This window comes from Zootoca vivipara, chromosome 16, assembly GCF_963506605.1.
Source record: "Zootoca vivipara chromosome 16, rZooViv1.1, whole genome shotgun sequence".
NCBI classification, from domain to species: Eukaryota; Metazoa; Chordata; class Lepidosauria; order Squamata; family Lacertidae; genus Zootoca; species Zootoca vivipara.
Window position 1 is genome coordinate 33,835,409 of NC_083291.1, and position 18,083 is coordinate 33,853,491.

Below are 18,083 nucleotides of genomic sequence, written 5' to 3' on the forward strand. Positions count from 1 at the left end.
ACTGAACACGAGGTTTGATTCTTTACCAGAAGCAGCCACAGCAATGACAGAATTAAACCAAATCCAGGACAAAAAGAGCAAAGAATTACAAAAAGAAAAGAAATACAGGCATGTGAAGCACAGGAGCCAACTCCTAGGGGCTGAGGTCCCTTCGCCCCCCCCCCCCAAAAGTAGATTTGCATTGCCATTCAAATGGTGTGTCTTGCAATTGATTATGCAGGGTGGGTTTTACCTCCCCCCCCCGCACGATTTTACTCAAGTTTATTCAATAATTGTGAAGCATAACCAGGTCCAGATTTAGGTTTAATGAGGCCCTAAGATACCTTTACCTTTAAGATACTGAAGACAATGGGGCCCTTTTTATGTCCAGCTGTCCTTTGTCAACAACAAATTGTCACTTTTTGTTGTTGAATATATGCTATATGGTAATTTATGGACCTAATAGGTATCTAAAGCCATTTGCACATAACAAAATATGTATTTTTTCAAAGTATGTGTTGAACTGAAATACAATTAAGAAGAAGTATATTAATAATGAAATAATTATTAAGCTCTAACTTAAAAAGATTGGGGGCCCATTACTTACATCATAAGAGCCTACACAACACAAAACACTGTTGCTGTATGTAGGTTATATTTTATTTGTTTTTTTGTATCTTATATTTTGGAAATGTACAACCAGGTTTTTTTTCCTTTAATTTTTTTGGGCCCCCCAAGAGAGTGGGGCCCTAAGCTATAGCTTGTTTAACTTATACCTAACTCCGGCACTGACATAACTAGGAGGTGCTCCACCCCCCACCCCCCCGCGGAGGGACATTCCAGGCCCTCTTCCGCGCCCCCGCGCCCTCCTACTGCGCCCAGGAGCGCACACTGCGCGCGCCGGGGAGTCGCCAGCGGGTTTGCCGCTTCGGACGGGCCCGGCGAGGTCTGGAGGAGAGCCGCCGCTCGGGTTCAGCAGGTGGCGAGGTCGGAAGGCGAAGCGCGCCCGGGGAAGCCCCTCCCCGGCTGCAGGTAGCCGCAGGGAGGAGGCAGCAGGCGCGGCTCGACGGCGAGCAGGAAAGGCGAGAGCGGCGCCCGGGCCTCGCTTCCAGAAGAGCCGTCGCCCAGCAGGCGGGAATCGGGAATCCGCCGCCGGGCTCCCTTGGGGCGGGGAGTTCCCCGGTCCCCACCTTTGAAAAGGTGGGGCTTGCCGCGCTCCACTCGTTCGCGCCTTCCTCCTCCTCCTCGCCGCCGGCCTCACCCACCCGAAGGAGGAAAGGTACGTCTCTGAGTTTCTTTCTGCTTATTGAAGCGTCGGAGGTTTAGGCTTCTGGGCCGCCTGGCCTTTTCCAGGCGCAGAAAACGGAGCTGGTTCTCTGCTCCCATAGATGGGCTGCGCGCGGAGGCGGCGCGCCGCGGGCGGCCGCGTTTCCTTTCCCACCGAGCGCGCAGTTTCCTGGTCTCTATTACTTGGGAGCGGGACTTCGCGGCTCGGCTCGCGGCGCGCACTTCTCGCCGCCGTGGAGTGCCGGATTTACATATAATCTAAACAACCTATAGTTTAGGGCCCCACTCTCTTGCCCCCCCCAAAAAAAAATTTAAAGGAACAAAAAACTGGATGTAAATGTCCAAAATATAAAAAAACTAACTAACTAACTAACTAACTTATTAATTGTATTTCAGTTCAACAATTACTTTGATAAAATACATATTTTGTTATGTGCAGATGGCTTTAGGTAACTATTAGGTCCATAAATTACCATATAGTATATATTCAACACAAAAAACAGCCACAATTTGTTGTTGACAAAGGACAGCTGGACATATAAAGGGCCCCATTACCTTCAGCAGCTTAGGGCCTCATCCAGCCTAAATCCGGCCCTGCCGCGGTGAGGATTCCGTGTGCCAAATTCCAGCTTTAGTTTTTGTCAGAGTTGTGGAGCAGCGTCCTTGCCTGACTTTGCAAGGTGGGCGTGTTTGTGTGTGTGTGTCCCTCTGCCCCCCCCCTCAAAACACAACACGAAGACGAACCCCCCACACAAAGTTACCACCACCCAAGGGCTGCACAACTTTTGCAGGTTGAAGGGAATTGGACAACATTCAGAAACTGCTAGTAATGATATGGCCCCGAATTTGCCCCATGGCATAATTGAGTAGAATGGATTTTAAACTGGGCGGCTTCCAACAGAAGAATAAAAACAATACAGCATCAAACATGAAAAACTTCCCTAAACAGGGCCGCCTTCAGTTGTCTTTTAAAAGTAAAATAGTTGCTTATTGCCTTGACATCTGCTGGGAGGGCGTCTCACAGACTACCAAGAAGGCCCTCTGTCTGGTTCCCTGTAACCTCACTTCTCGCAATGAGGGAACCGCCAGAAGGCCCTTAGCGCTGGATCTGAGTGTCTGGGCTGAACGATGGGAGTGGAGATGCTCCTTCAGGTATACAGGACCGAGGCCGTTTAGGGCTTTAAAGGTCAGTACCAACACTTTGAATTGTGCTCGGAAACGTACTGGGAGCCACTGTAGATCTCTCAGGACCGGTGTTATGTGGTCCTGGCGGCCACTCCCAGTCACCAGTCTAGATGCCGTATTCTGGATTAATTGCAGTTTCCGGCTCATCTTCAAAGGTAGCCCCATGTAGAGCACATTGTAGTAGTCCAAGCGGGAGATAACCAGAGCATGCACCCCCTGGCAAGGCAGTCTGAGGGCAGGTAGGGTCTCAGCCTGCGTACCAGATGGAGCTGGTAGACAGCCGCCCTGGACACAGAATTAACCTGTGCCTCCATGTGGAAAAAAGTGACAAGTGAGGTGCCGCAGGGTCCTGGGCCCATGGTTGGTCAACGTCTTTATGCATGACTTGGAGGAGGGCGATCAAAATGATCAAGGGTGTGGAAACCAAGCCTTATGAGGAACCATTGAGTAAGTTAGGTATGCTTAGCCTGAAGAAGATGAGATTGAGAGAAGATACGACAGCCATCTTCAAATATCTAAAGGGGAGAAGAGGGAACAAGCTTGTTTTCTCCTGCCCTGGAGGGTAGGAGACAAACTAATGGCCTTAAGATACAAGAAAGGAGATTCCGACTAAAGACCAGGAAGAACTTTCTGACGGAAAGAGCTCTTTGACAGTGGAACAGACTCCCTCGTGAGTTGGGAGGTTGTGGACTCCCTTGGAGGGTGGATGCCATCTGTCATGAATGCTTGAGTTGAGTGTCTTGCATCGCAGGGGGTTGGACTAGATGTTCCTCAGAGTCCCTTTCAACTCTGCAGTTCTATGATTCCAAGGAAGAGTATTTGTGGCTAGTGGGTAGTTAATTCATATCAGTGAAGTGGCACAGTTTGTGTCGGGAACCTTATTCAGCTAGCCGCAATCAGGGCCGTGACCGCAATGAACCGTGGAACGACTGAGATAATAAATAACAAAATTGGGGAAGTGCCTTCTCTTTCATGCCACTGCCTTGTCAAGAAGAAGAAATGACTCATGGAGCTCTTAAGACGATGACACCCCAGACCCTCCTGTTTTTTTCAGGCCACCCCACCAACACCACCTTGTTTCCATAAACTCATCTGCATGCAGTGCCCCTTAACATATAAAAACAATATTTCAGAATGGAAGTTTGCACAACCCACTCAGGAGGATAATAACGCAATAAAATTCAAAACACACTCATACCTCGGTTTAAGTATGCCTCGGTTTGAGTATTTTCAGTTTAAGTACTCCGTGGACCTGTCTGGAACGGATTAATCCACTTTCCATTACTTTCAATGGGAAAGTTCGCTTCAGGTTAAGTACGCTTCAGGTTAAGTACAGACTTCCGGAACCAATTGTGTTTGTAAACCGAGGTACCACTGCAGGGACAATCAGTTGCACATTTATTCAAAATTCAAATTAAACTACTTAGCTTGATTAATTCAACCATGTTAATGAACTTGATCCAGTGATGCCAGCTTTTCAGAGACTGATGGGCATTGACACCTCCCGGGGCCCCTGCCTCTCCCTTGCCTCTCCCCGCCCCCCAGAACACCCACCCCACTTTGGGAACCACTGTTTTCGCTTCTGCAAGGCCCTCTAGTTGAGGTGGCTGCCGTTTGGAGGTATAATTTTGTATTTGCTAGCTCAGTTACAATGGGAGCTTTTTTCAGTCGGAAGAGCAGAGTAAAATGCTTTCAATTAGTAAATGTGACATTAATGAGGGGGCTGTGCCAAAGGCTTCATTGAGAAATTGTGCTTTGCGGAGGGATTAGAAAGAAGGAAGAGAGTTGGACTTGTTGTGTAGGTGTTCTGGGAGGGAGTCCCAGGCATAGAGGGCAGTGTCTTTTGAGGCAGCAAGGGGACCTTGGAGAGCTGAGAGTGGGCAAACAAAGGTCAGGGATGCATCTGGACATTTCATGGATTCATTCATTCAGAAGGGCTCCCAGAGGAACTTACAGATCAGTTTAAACACACACACACACACACACACACACACACACACACACACACCCCAGAGCACCTGAGGTTATAGGAAGGATGTCTCCCTTTCCCTTGTCTTCAGGATAGATTCTTTTTGAAGCAAACACCTTTGGAATCAATGATCAAACCCTAGTGAGAAATGACCATCCTCCCCATGGAATTGAAGAATCATAAGAGTTGGAAGGAACCCCAAGGGTCATTTAGTCCAACCCCCTGCAATGTAGGGATCAATCAAATTGCAGGGCTGGATTGGTGTGGCTGGACCTCCCTCTGGGGGGTCTGTGTAAAGCGGTAAGCACTGCTGTGGCTATTTTCAGTGTCTGGTTTTGTTGTGGTTTTGTATCAGCTGTGCCTGAGACAGGGTGGTAGATTTTAAGTGCTCTCCAGGAAAAAGCACATCTGGCCTGAAGCACTGTCTGTCCGTCTGTCTGTCTGTCTGTCTGTGCCTCTGGCAATCCTCCCTAAGTCAAGCTGCTCTTGCAAAGGATTTCCAAAGCTGTTGCTTGTGTGGGTCCTGTGCCGGGAACAATGTGAGAAAAGCTTGAGGGGGGGCGGAAGGGGAAGCACCCACTGGACGGGAGCATTTCCTCTCTATTGTGTGGCTCACCCTGGCCTCTTTCTGTGTTGATTCTGACCAGCTGGTGGACCTTAACAGTTGTGCCTATTAGCTTGGCAGCGGCAAAGTTGGCTGTCCGTGCGCACATGGCGGTGTGTGTACATGCGAGGAGGGGTTCGCGATTTGGGATTCCTTTATTCACATCTATCTGTGAGTGACAGACTCCTGGATAAATTTATTCTGAGATGGGAGCAAGGTAGGCAAGCCTGATGCGCAATTCCCCCTTCCCCATCTAGTGTCTTGCTTTTTGGTTTAAAAGGGCACAGGGCCATTTTATTCAGTTGTTCTCTCCCTAGCATTCCAGGTTGATGCCTCAGGCTTGCTTGTGAGTTTATTTTGGCTGGAGCCATTCTTGCTGAATCAAATTAGACTGAAAGAGTCGATTCTGCCACCTTCACCATGTCTGCTGAAGCAAAAAAACATTATTCCCAGTATCTGCTGCAAGCCTCCGAGGTTTTCCCCTCATTCTCTTTACTCCACTTACCCAAGTCTTCCTTGCTTGAGGTGAGATTGTAGTGCTTCTCTGTAATTTATTTTTTTATCTTCTTTTAAACCAGTGTGTTAATCTCTCTCCCTCTCCCTCTCCCCCCTCTTGAGGTGGATGAGTTCAGAGGGGACTTCTGGTTGTATGTGACACACTTTTGTGACATCGGTTTCCTCCCCCTCAGTGAGTTTGTAATCTCAATCTTGTCATCACCTTTCCTGCCCCTTTAAAAGGAAGTGTTTTTTGTTTTGTTTTAATGCAGGCTGTAGAGTCAGTGGCAGCAGGCTGCAAGGCAGTTCAGAAGCTGGCGAATGGGAAACTGGTCAGAAGTCATTTTCCGTGCAAATTGTCGATGTTTCTGGAGGAGATAGAGACACATCTACCACCGGAGAAGTTCTTTCCTCATCAAGCCATTATTAGGAGATGATGGTATGTCGCACCTTTTACTTGATTTATTTCCTTTTTAAATGCATAACGGTCTTCTTTTCCCCAAGAAAAATCCAGGGGAAGTGTTTGGATGGTACCTTCCAGTGTGAGTTCAGCTCCCTTTCTGCTAGAAAATGCGGGACTCAAAACTGTTCAGTTGTGGGCTTCTGTATCTGAATAGGGAGAATAGAGCTTGGGTAGGCAAACTAAGGCCAGGGGCCAGATCCGGCCCAACCGCCTTTTAAATCCAGCCTGTGGACATTCCGGGAATCAGCGTGTTTACATGAGTAGAATATGTGCTTTTATTTAAAATGCATCTCTGGGTTATTTGTGGGGCCTGCCTGGTGTTTTTACATGAGGAGAATGTGTGCTTTTATTTAAAAGGCATCTCTGGGTTATTTGTGGGGCCTGCCTGCTGTTTTTACATGAGTAGAATGTGTCCTTTTATTTAAAAGGCATCTCTGGGTTATTTGTGGGGCCTGCCTGGTGTTTTTACATGAGTAGAATGTGTGCTGGGAATGCTCCCTGGCTTAGTGTTTGCCCTCCAGACCGCAGCACCCATCACCACTGGTCATTGGTCACACTGTCTGGGGCTGATGGGAGCTGGAATCCAACAACGTCTCGAACCAATGGCTTCAACCTACAAGAAGAGTTTTTGACTAAACATCAGGAAGAACTTTCAGACAGTTAGAGCTGATTGACAGTGGAATGGTCTCTCTCTAGAGGCAGTGGACTCTCCTTCCTTGGAGGTTTTTAAGCAGAGGTTGGATGGCCATCTGTCATGGATGCTTTTAGCTGAGATTCCTGCATTGCAGGGGGTTGGACTAGAGGACCCTTGGGGTCCCTTCCAAGTCTACAATTCTATGATTTCCACAATCTATGTTTTAGAGAGCTGCAGGTCACCCAGCTCTGCTATGAGCAGCACAAAGGAGTGCACTAAACATGTGCATGATCAAAGGAGTGCACTAAACATGTGCATGATCATTGCGCAGCCCAAGAGACCACTTGGCATTCTGACATTTTCCTTTCACCATCGTGGGCCAGGAAGAGCAGTGTTAGAAATTAGCCAGGAGTGTTTTGCTACTGGAACGGGTCCTATTGCGACAATGTGGATATCTCTGGATGCCAGGTTGGTGACTGGCCTCTCAGTCTGGCTGCCCCCTTTGGCTTTCTTAAGCAGAAGAGCTTATTTACTGCATTTATATCCCACCTTTTCCTCCAAGGAGTACATGGTTCACCACCCTCCTCGGTTAATCCCTACAACGACCCTGTGAGGGAGGTTAAGGGGCTGTGACTGGCCCAAGGTCACCCAGTGACCTTCATGACCGAGTGGAGATTTGAATCCTGATCTCCCAGGTTCTAGTCCAGCACTCTAACCACTAGACCACACTGTTCTCCTAAAGTCCTTCTGCTATGGGCAGCTATATGAAATTCAGTAGGCAAATAAATATATGGGGAAAGCAAAATGTCACTTAGAGAAGGATCTGAAATATTTCCCCTGAAGTTTGAATTTGTTTTATTCTGGATTGTTTTATTGTTTTATCTTATGTTTTAATGCATGGGTAGGCAAACCAAGGCCTGGGGGCCGGATCCGGCCCAATCGCCTTTTAAATCCCGTGGATGGTCCAGGCAGGGCCGGCTCTAGGCCTGGGCTGGGTGGCGCAATGCGCCAAGGCGCCTGGCCACCAGGGGCGCTGCGGCGCCAAACTCCAGGTGCTAGCAGGCAGTTAGCACCACCAGCCGTGCGCACTCGCATTGTGCACACTGCGCATCCCTGCCCGGGCCGCTGCTACCACTTGAGATCCCCCTCGATGACGGGCGACCCAGTGCCCCACTAGCCAAGCCACTCCTGGCATCCGCTGCGGGGAAGATGAGGAGGGGAGTGCGCCGGCATTTCCTGCCCACCCGCGCAAAGTTCTTGAGGGTTGGTGGGGAGAAGCCCCTCCTTGTGGCACAGTGCAAGTTTCTAGAGGGGTGGGGTGTTTTTTTTTGTTTTTTTGGTCAGCAGGTGGTGGGCAGGAAATGCTGGCGCGCCCCCCTCCTCATCCTCCCCGCAGCAGATGGCAAAGTTGCAGCGGCAAGTGCGGAGACTGGCGGGCGTGACCACCGCTTTCCCAGAGAAATGCTGCCCCTCTCCTCCTCTGGGCGCTTCCCAGGCGCTTGGTCCCCGCCGCCGCCACTGCCGCCGCACCAATGACAACAGAGCGGCAACAGGTCTGGCGCCTCGCGAGGTGCAGCTGCTTGCTGCTTGAACGAAGTGTATGTGCGCGCACGTCCCCAAGGCAGTGCATGGCTCTGGCTTTCCGGCTGGGAAAGGGGTGGGGCGGGGCGCCGGCGGCATCCCTGAACCACGGCGCTGGATAGGCTTAAGACGGCCCTGGGTCCAGGAATCAGTGTGTTTTTACATGAGTAGAATGTGTCCTTTTATTTAAAACTAGCTGGCCGTGCCACACGTTGCTATGGTTCTGTTAAATGAAGCCTCAGAGTCCCCCTTCAGACTCCCCTCACCTTCAGAGTCTCCCTGTTTTACGCACAGGCGCATCCCTGTGACTCCCCCCCCCCTGTTCCGACCCATGACCTATCCCGCCCCTCCTCCCCCCCGGCTCATCCCTGTGATTGGGCCCACCCTGTCCTGACCTATCCAGCCCCCTCCTCCCCCCACCCCCCACCCAGGCAACCCCCCACCTCCACTCAACCTAGTCTGGAAAGCAGCCTAGTCTGCAAAGCTGAGCCAAGATGCTGTGGAGAGGGAAGCTTTCCTAGGTGCAGTACCAGTGTAGCCGTCGCTAGAGGGCACTGGTTTGCAACCTCTCCTGTGCTCCCAGCATGCACTTTCATATGATTTGTGAGTTTTGAAACCTGGGGTTTTGGGGTTTTTACGTGGCGTAGGTGACACATCTGTCTTAGCAAACTTTCCTATAGCCTTCGGACATTCGCATGTGATGTTGTGTCAAAATTTCACCTCAATCGGTCAAGCGGTTTCGGTGAAAAGTGGAAACACACCCACATGCCGTTTTTACATTTATATATATATATATATATAGATAAATACAGTGGTACCTCGACTTACGAGTGCCTCGACTTCCGAAGTCCTCTAACCCGGAAGTATTTTCACCACGCGCGTGATCTGCGCATGCGCAAAGTGCAAAATCGCGATCTGGGCATGCGCAAAATGGACGCTTCGACTTCCGAAGGTTTCGATTTCCGAAGAGCGCCACGGAACGGATCGCCTTCGGAAGTCGAGGTACCACTGTAGATGCATCTCTGAGTTATTTGTGGGGGCTGCCTGGTGTTTTTACATGAGTAGAATGTGTGCTTTTATTTAAAATGCATCTCTGGGTTATTTGTGGGGCATAGGAATTCGTTCATTCCTCCCCTCCCCCCCCCAAAAATATAGTCCGCCTCCTCAAGGTCTGAGGGACAGTGGACCTGCCTCCTGCTGAAAAATGTTTGCTGACCCCTGTTTTAATGTGTTGTAAATGGCTTTGAGATTTTTTTTCTTTAAAATATAAAGCAGTATAGAAATAAGATTAATAATAATAACAGTAAGTTCCATTGTAAAAAACAAAACCTGCCTAGAGATTCTGTTGTGGCGATCATAACTTAGGTGTAAGGGGGAGAGAGTACAGAGTACCTCCCCCTATCATCAAGAGCAGCTCCTTCCCGAGCAGCGAAGGTAGCACAGGCTCGGGGGAGGCTAGTCAGGACACGGAGAGAGAGTGCCAGGGCTCAGGCAGGAGGAAAGAGCCCAGACTCCACAGGCGGGAGGAGAGAGAAGGGGAAAAGGGGGAGAGGGAAAACATGGAACGCAGACCATTTTCGCCGGTTCCGGAATTACGAAAGAGAAGAAAGGGGAGGAGATTCAGTGTCCCGCGACTTATGTTGGGGGCGTTCACGCCGGGGGGGGGCACTTCCGGATTCTGCATCGGAGTAAGAAGACATGTTTCTACACCTAGCTCACTGTAAATAGAGGCACCAATAAACACATTATGGAAAAGTGACATGAGGAGCGTCGTTACTCGAGAGTAGTCGCAAGAATCCCCTGACATTAGGTTTAAAGTGCCATTTGGCGATTAGCTTATATATCTGAGTTTCTAACACTGGTCGAGGGAGGGGAAGAGGCTGTCGGTGTCTGAAATCCCAGTGCTTTACTTCCAAGTAAGAGAGAGTGCAGATACAATGAAGCCCATTTAATTGGATTTGAGGATGGGGGCAGCATCAGAGTTCCCCAGCACTGTTGCCTTCTTGGAAGAAGAAAAACTCTAACCGAGATTCTAATTCAGGTGGTACAATGGGGGCACCCAGCTAGAATGTTGCTTGGAGTGGAAATGTTTAGGAGACTTTTGAAAATGCGCTTTCTGGTTGGGTTGGCAACTCTCTTATTCTGGTCAGAACTGAGCGGTCTTTCAGATTCCTATGAACAATGGCGCTACTGATCATGGCCGTGCAGACTTAAGATTGAGAGGTGATTTTAGTTGGGAAATGTTGACCAGCTTGTTGGGCAAGGGATTCATGTCATGCCTTTTGGGCTTCCGTTTCTTCACCTGCACAGAGCCTGCTTCTGAAGACAACGCTGCTTTTATTTTCCAACACTCCTTTCCTGTTAATGGTTAATTCCATCCCTAGGCAAACAGCTCCAGAAGGAGAAAGTGCTTGTTTCTTTCTGGTAGGTTGTCATGGCTCCAAGCTGCTGGTTGCTGTTATCTTCCCTGCCCTGCTCTCTGCAGGGCCAACCCAAGAAGTTTAGCTGTTTAGATGTTTACGTATACCTTTTCCAAAAAACCTGAAGCTTTTCTATTGGGACTAATGGGAGAGGAAATAGCAAAAGGAGACCAGAGATTATTTATGTATGCTACAACCACGGCAAGGACTTTTATTAGCCCCAAAATGGAAATTACAAGAGATACCGACGATTGAGGAGTGGCAGACGGAAATGATTGACTATGCGGAGTTAGCAAAGTTGACCTGTGGCCGGATCCGTAACCAGGGAGAGACAAAGTTCCCAAGGGAATGGAGTAAATTCATTGACTATATAGAGAAGAACTGTAGAAGTTTAAAGACACTTGCAGGACTGAAATAAATCCTACGAACTGGTTTAAAATGTGGGTAAAAAGGAATTGCGAGATAAGAGTGAGAAATAAAGCCGAATGATGGTAGGGAGGTAAGTCACAGCTCGGCAGAGCGAAACGAACTGAGATAGGTGAACATAAGATGAATTGTATTAAAAAAAATTGTTTTTGTTTTGTTTGTTTATTTGGAAAATTTAATAAAAATTATTTGAAGGGGGGAAAAGAAGTTTAGCTATCCTAAGCAGGTGCCCTATTAAATGGAGGGGTTAGGAGTGCACCTCTTTTACCTCTTGCAACATTGCAGAGCATGCTGGGGTCACAACTCTGTAATGCTTTTTTTTTTGGCATTTATATCCCACAAGAGTTCAAGATGGTGCACCCGGTTCTCCCCCTCATTTAATCCCCACATCAACCCTGTGAGGTAGGCTCGACAGAGACATAAGAGAGTTACTGGCCCAAGGCCACCCACTGAGCTTCAAGGCTGAGTGGATCTGCCAGTCCTAGTTTGGGCACTTGAACCAATCTTCTTCTTTGGCGATCACTCGTAGCCGAGTAAGATTGTCTTCCATAAACACGGTTTTAACAATGAGTCCGTAAGTGACTGTGGAGGCCAATTCTGGACCCACACGTCCTTCCACAGTGGGGACATTGGTTCCCGGGTGGGAGTTCACAGTGTGGGTTTGCCAAGCCTGCCTTCCTCTTAGCACGTTTCTTCCTTGCATTCTGAGTTTGAGTGTCTTCAAAGTCCATGACATCTTTGGTGAAGGCTGTTCTCCAACTGGAGTGCTCGCAAAAATATGCCCTGCTGGAATCTACTTATGCAGGCAACTCTCAACTTAGGCAGGGGTTGGCAGGCAAAGCCAAAATTGTGTATAGTCAAAACACATTGCGTTCAAGGGTGCTGAGATTGCCAAAGTCTTTTTTTTCCTCCAGATGCTTACCTGCTTTCGATCCCCTTTTAAATTTTTTTTTGTCAAGCGTGTAAAGCTGAATGCGCACAAGTTTTAAATGCATGTAAGCTACGAGTTACCTGGACGAACAGTGTGAACTATTTACATTGTACATCGGTATTTTCTTATACACAGCTTAGACGCTGTTCTACGTCTTGTGCCCCTTGCCTGGTTTAACGCCTTCTCCTTCCTTCTTCCTCCAATTTAAACCACTTGGCATCCGAGCAGAAGAACATGGAACTGGCTGGGGAGAAGCTGAGGAAGGAGCTGGAAGAGGAGTTGAAACTGGGCCCCGAGCAACTTCGCAGCCACGCCTGGTACCACGGCTGTCTGCCACGGCAGGTAATAGCCCACGGATACTTTGGTGGTGAGTGGGAGGAGAACTTAACAATGCTTTCCTGGTACTGTCTCTTAACTCTTGGAAAGTGTAGAAATTTGCCGGTAGTACCCCAAACTGTTCTGAATGGCGAAGGTCTGCTTTTCCCGATGTATTTGTGATTACTTGTGCCATTTCTTTCCCGTCTGTCAACCAAGTCCTCTGTGTGGTTCACAGCTGAACGAAACAATAAAATGCAATAGAAAATGTAGTGGAACTCAGCACGATGGTAGTACTCTGTCATGCCTGTCCTGCTCAACGCAAAGCCCTTTACAAAGCTATCTTAATCCTCTTTGTCTCTTTCGGAAGTTTGAACAAAGAAGAGGAGCTGTTTCAGCACAGAGAGCAGGCACAGTGGTGGTGAAATCATAGGTGAAGGTGTTTCTGTGCCTCCAAAGTATGCGGAAGCTGCAAATTCCATGTCCTCTCAAAGGGGGGGGGGGTCAAAGAATCATAGAATTGTAGAGTTAGAAGGGACCCAAACAGTCACCTATAAAATCTCCTCTTCCCACTGTGGATTTCCTATGGCAGTGGTTTTCAATCTTTGGCAGCCTCTCTCTTTCAGACACCCGCCCTTGTGGAGGGTTCCTCCAGCCTCCTCTCCACTCTCATTAGCAGTCTTCTGGGCAGCCATTGCTGCCACTCCTGGTCTGTGAGCTGGGTCCCCCCACCCCCACAAGAGAGGTGCCTCCCAGAGGCACCATCCGCCTGCGGAGCTTGTAGCCAGGGGTGCTGCAACAAACAGATGTGGAAGCCTTTGGGAGGCAGAGACATGCAAGAGGGCATCAGAGGCGGGAGGGAAAGAGAGAGGGACAGTGTTGCCCACGGCCCCCCTGACCATCCTTCAAGGCACCTCAGGGTGCCACGGCACGCTGGTTGAAAACCACTGCCCTTATGGGGTTATTGCGTTCAGTAGCTGCAAGGTTCTCTCCTTTCAGGGCCGGCTCTAGGTAGACCCCTGGTGGTGCGGTGCGCCAGGGCGCCGGGCCAGTAGGGCGGGCGCCGCACAGCCGCGCGGAAACCATGCTACGCCCTGCGAAGGCGGGGGCGCCGGAGCGCTCTCCGCCCCTCAGCATCAGGGCGCGCGACCTGCTCGAGACTGCCCTGTCTCCTTTAATAGTTGTCCGGAACGGAAGAGCTTTGATGGGTGCATATTGTATCTGGCCCAGAAGGGAGATTGATATAGCTGTCAAAGGTATGAGTGTCTTATAGAAGATTTGGTCTCCTGCCAATGGACTTGCAGTACCTCTGCACACTTGGATACTTGGATCCTGCTAGACAACTCTCCTTTCTTGCTATGCTGTTTTTGCCCCTGCTCCCCCCCAGCCACCTCCAACCGCAAACCAAGTTCCTCTCTCTCTCTCTCTCTCTCTCTCTCTCTCTCTCTCTCTCTCTCTCTCTCTCTCTCTCTCTCTCTCTCTCTCTCTCTCCCCTCCTTTTCCTTTCTGGCCTTAGGAGGCAGAGTCTCTACTGCAGGATGATGGAGAGTTCCTCATTCGTGACTCACGGTCCAGCTCCGGCGACTACGTCCTGTCGTGCCGCTGGGGCGGCCAGGCCCTGCACTTCAAGATCATCCGCGTGGTGCTGCGCCCCCGGAAGGGCTATTCCCGCACCCTCTTCCAGTTTGAGCAGGAGCAGTTTGACAACGTTCCCGCCCTGGTGCGCTTCTACGTGGGCAACCAGAAGGCCATCTCGGATGCCTCGGGAGCCGTGGTGTCCCGCCCTGTCAACAGGAGCGTGCCCCTCCGCTGGCTGAAGGAGCGGTACAGCGACACTGGCCAACCCCCGGGGCCAGGCAAGGAGGACAGGGTGCCCCTTCGGCGCTTCAGCTTCCGTGCAGCTGCAAATGCGGAGGAGATGGGAGACGGGAGCTTGCTTCGGTGAGCAAACAATTTCTGTGGAAGCTTTGTCTTGGGGGAGGTTGTGATGGCGGGCATGGCCTGGCTTTCTTGTGGTGCACATCTAAGCCAGTGCCTAATGGAACTCCCATTCCCAGCCAGCATGGCCCAATGGTTAGGGGCAGGGCTTTTTCCCCCCAGCCGGAACTCAGTTCCACCATCTCTCAGGTGAGGTGTTGTACATGGTGAGTTTCGGCACCTCTTTTTCTAGAAAAATAGTACTGGTTAGGGGTGAATGATAGGTGTTGTAGTTCAACAACATCTGGAGATCCCGTTGATTTAAGCAGGCCAACTTGGAGGAAGCACCACTTTTCTTTCTTTCTTTCTTTTAAGTTAAAAAGATCTTTATTTCAAATCTTTAAAAGCATTACAAAATCATAACACAAAAAGAAAACCGATAAAGAAAAATTACAAAACTTGACAGAAATTATAAGAATATCCAAAAGCAAAACAAAGCATATAGATAAATATACCAAAACAGAACATTTCCTCCCCCTCTTCCCACCCTTTCCCCTACTTCCCCCCCCCCACTTTCCCGACTTCCATTTCTATTCTAATTCTAATGTTCACTCGTGCATTTATTTACTTTGAGACTCTAGAATAATACTAATAAAACTAACTCCCACTCTGCTTATTATTATATTTCTCTTCATATCTCCTAATCAACGCATGTTTGCATGTCCTCTTTCGAGCAGTATTTTTTCATGTAATCATCATAACTTCTCCACTCATTTCTTAATTTTTGTTTGGACTGGTTTCTTACCGCTGCCGTCAGTCTTGCCATCAAGAGGTACTCACTTAATTTGTTAATCCATTCTTCTTTAGATGGTACTTTACCCGTTTTCCAATTAGCTGCTATTAACAGGAAGCACCACTTTTCGACCTACGTCTAAATAGCTGCGAGCAATTCCCTGGTCTTGTTCAGACGTAAGGCCAAACCATAGTTCAGTGCTTCAGATGGCCTTGGGCACGCGTGCTCCCTCCTCCCCTCCCTCCTTTCCAAGTTTGGGATAAATGTGTGAATAGTCCTGCCTTGTGTTGCGGCTCTTGAAGCCTTGTCAGTGCGATTTCCATTTGTATGTGAGTCTAAGCATTATCTGGCAGCTGGGCCATGCATTCAACTGGCTTTCCTGCAGGTTTTTGAAAGGTGGCGTTGGTGGGGCTGGAATGGGTTGGTCAACCAGTCATTTCCCTCTTATCTGCCCCCACCCCAGGACAAAAGATCGAAGTGGAAGCGACCCCAGTAGTCTAGATCAGTTGGACCGGAAACCGTCCTTGCATGGTGCCCAGTCAGACAGCAATTTGCTGACAGGTGAGTGACGTGGAGATGCTAGGCTGAAGATCAGCAACTCGGCACAAGGCAGCTTCTATTTGTAGTGCTGGAGGTGGGTAAACAATGCAGCTATTACTAGACTGGAGGTGGGTAAACAGTGCAGCTATTACTAGACTTAAAAGAGGCAAGCCGTTAAGTTTTCATCAGCTTTCTGGGATGTTTTCCACTGTCCAGAGCTTGCTGATCAGAAGATCAGCAGTTCGAATCTGCTCAATGGGGTGAGCTCCTGTTGTTCTGTCCCAGCTCCTGCCAACCTAGTAGTTCAAAAGCACACCAGTGCAAGTAGATAGATAGGTACAGTGGTACCTCGGGTTACAAACGCTTCAGGTTACAAACGCTTCAGGTTACAAACTCCGCTAACCCAGAAATAGTACCTCAGGTTAAGAACTTTGCTTCAGGATGAGAACAGAAATTGGGTTTTGGCGGCGCGGCGGCAGCAGGAGGCCCCATTAGCTAAAGTGGTGCTTCAGGTTATGAACAGTTTCAGGTAAAGAACGGACCTCCGGAACGAATTAAGTTCTTAACCAGAGGTACCACTGTACTGCTGTGGCTGGAAGGTAAATGGCATTTCCGTGCGCTCTGGTTCTCGTCACGTCACGGTGTCCCATTGCGCCAGAAGCGGATTAGTCATGCTGGCCACATAACCTGGAAAGCTGTCTGTGGACAAACACCAGCTCCCTCACCCTAAAGTGAGATGAACACCGCAAAGCCGTAGTCACCTTTGACTGGACTTAACCATCCAGGGGTCTTTAACCTCTTTACCTTTACCTTCTGTCATCCAGCTTGAAAACAGACGCAATGTTTCACTTTTTATTTTTTCGTGCAAAAGGAGATTTTTCTTCGGTTCAAAAATCATGGCATTTACAAATGAAAAAACAACAACCCCAAAACACCCTAATTTAATGGGTTGAGAGCAGTCACAACAACAAAATAATAATCCAAACCGCAAACACACTTCAGAACCAGAGTAAATCATGGATTTTTTTTCCTAAGTTGTAAATCTTGGGATTTTGAAGAACAGCCCTCCCTGGGCTGTTTTGCTTATCTATTTAGAAGAGGTGTATGAGAACAGCAATTGTTGCTGTTGGAATGAGTTCCAATCGAAAAAGGACAGCTGGGTCACAGAATCATAGAATTTTAGAGTTTGAAGGCACCCCAAGGGTCATCAAGTCCAACCCCTTGTAATGCAGGAATCTTTTGCCCAACCACCCTAAGATTAAGATTCTCATGCTCTACTGACTGGGTAAAGCAGTGGGCACCGTTTCAGCTCTATGATAACCCAGATTCGGATATTTGAATATCAGCATCATTGGCCAACGACAAATATGATGACCTGGGTTTGATGGGCTTAATTTGAGAGCTCCCTTACTGCCTGTCAGCCTGCAGAGGAACCCATAGCTGCCAAGTTATCCCTTTTTTTAAGGGATTTTCCCTTATGCTGAATAGGCTTCCTCGCGAGAAAAGGGAAAACTTGGCAGCTATGGAGGAACCAACCCCCATGGCAGGTTGCCAGGAACCAGGGTGGATTTGATTTAAATCAAATCGATTTAAATCACAATTTAAATCATTGGTCAGTAAGACTTAGAAATACATAGACAGATAATTATGAAATTATTGTGAGGTTTAATACGTTAACTGTTTATATTTGGACAACTTTTCTGCTGTGCTTTATTGAGCAGGGAGAAAAACAATAATTTCCTTAACATCAATTTAAACAATTTATTTAACTAAAACAATAACATTATAACTTATGTATCCATGTTTGTTAATTGATGTGGTTAAACTGTTTTTTCTTAAAACAGACAAACAAACTTAGACTGAGTTTTAGCACACATGAAAAACTTGAAACAAATCCTTAGCCTTTGGACTATAATGTAACTTAAATAGAAAACCATCTTTAGAAAGATTTTTCATCCAAAAGAATTCTATTTTAAAAATCCAATTTAAATGAAAAAACCCATTTAAATTTTTTAAAAATCCAATTTAAATTTAAAAAACAAACAATTTTTAAATTTTTTTTTAAAAAAACACCTTGATTTTTATCCACCCTGCCAGGAACGGATAAGACAAAGAAAAGTCCTTACCATCTACTTTTTATTCAATATTTACAGAGAAAAGCTTGGGAATGCAGCCTCTTGGAATAATGGCATTGTCCCGAGCAAATATCCCCTCCCCTCCCCTTCTCTTCCTCTTCCTCCTATGGGTGGCGCTGAGGATCCTTTACTGCTGAGCGCTTTGCTCTCCTACTTTTAAGTCTCGCCGGGTTCTGGGAGATGGCGGATCTGGAATGCTTTCTTCTAGTGATAACGTGTCAGCCAGCTGCTCCGGCTCTGCCTCCTCCTCCTCCTCTCCCATTATTTCCCAACTTTCCACCTCATCTTCCTCCAAAGCCCTGTTGTAATTCTGAACTGTCTTCTTCTCCTCTGGAAGGTTCAGGCTGGGGAAGCGTTCTCCACCATTCCTCCTCTGCCCAGTCCCTGACACTGCATGGACTTAGCGCCT

The 18,083-nt window shown here is 48.2% G+C and overlaps 1 protein-coding gene across 2 annotated transcripts in view; it reads left to right on the forward strand.

Moving 5' to 3' along the window:
* Nucleotides 1-865: 865 nt before the first annotated feature.
* Nucleotides 866-18,083, forward strand: part of SH2D3A (SH2 domain containing 3A) — a 32,235-nt gene continuing 15,017 nt past the window's right edge. Inside the window, exons 1-5 of one of the 2 annotated variants that reach the window (XM_035140376.2) lie at nucleotides 866-1,258; nucleotides 5,792-5,958; nucleotides 12,203-12,316; nucleotides 13,806-14,230; nucleotides 15,463-15,560. In XM_035140376.2, the coding sequence (XP_034996267.1) occupies nucleotides 5,953-5,958; nucleotides 12,203-12,316; nucleotides 13,806-14,230; nucleotides 15,463-15,560 (643 nt within the window). In that variant the 5' untranslated portion in view covers nucleotides 866-1,258; nucleotides 5,792-5,952. Of the gene's footprint in view, nucleotides 1,259-4,419; nucleotides 5,196-5,791; nucleotides 5,959-12,202; nucleotides 12,317-13,805; nucleotides 14,231-15,462; nucleotides 15,561-18,083 lie in introns of those variants that run through there. The other variant, XM_060268799.1, reaches the window with a different exon arrangement.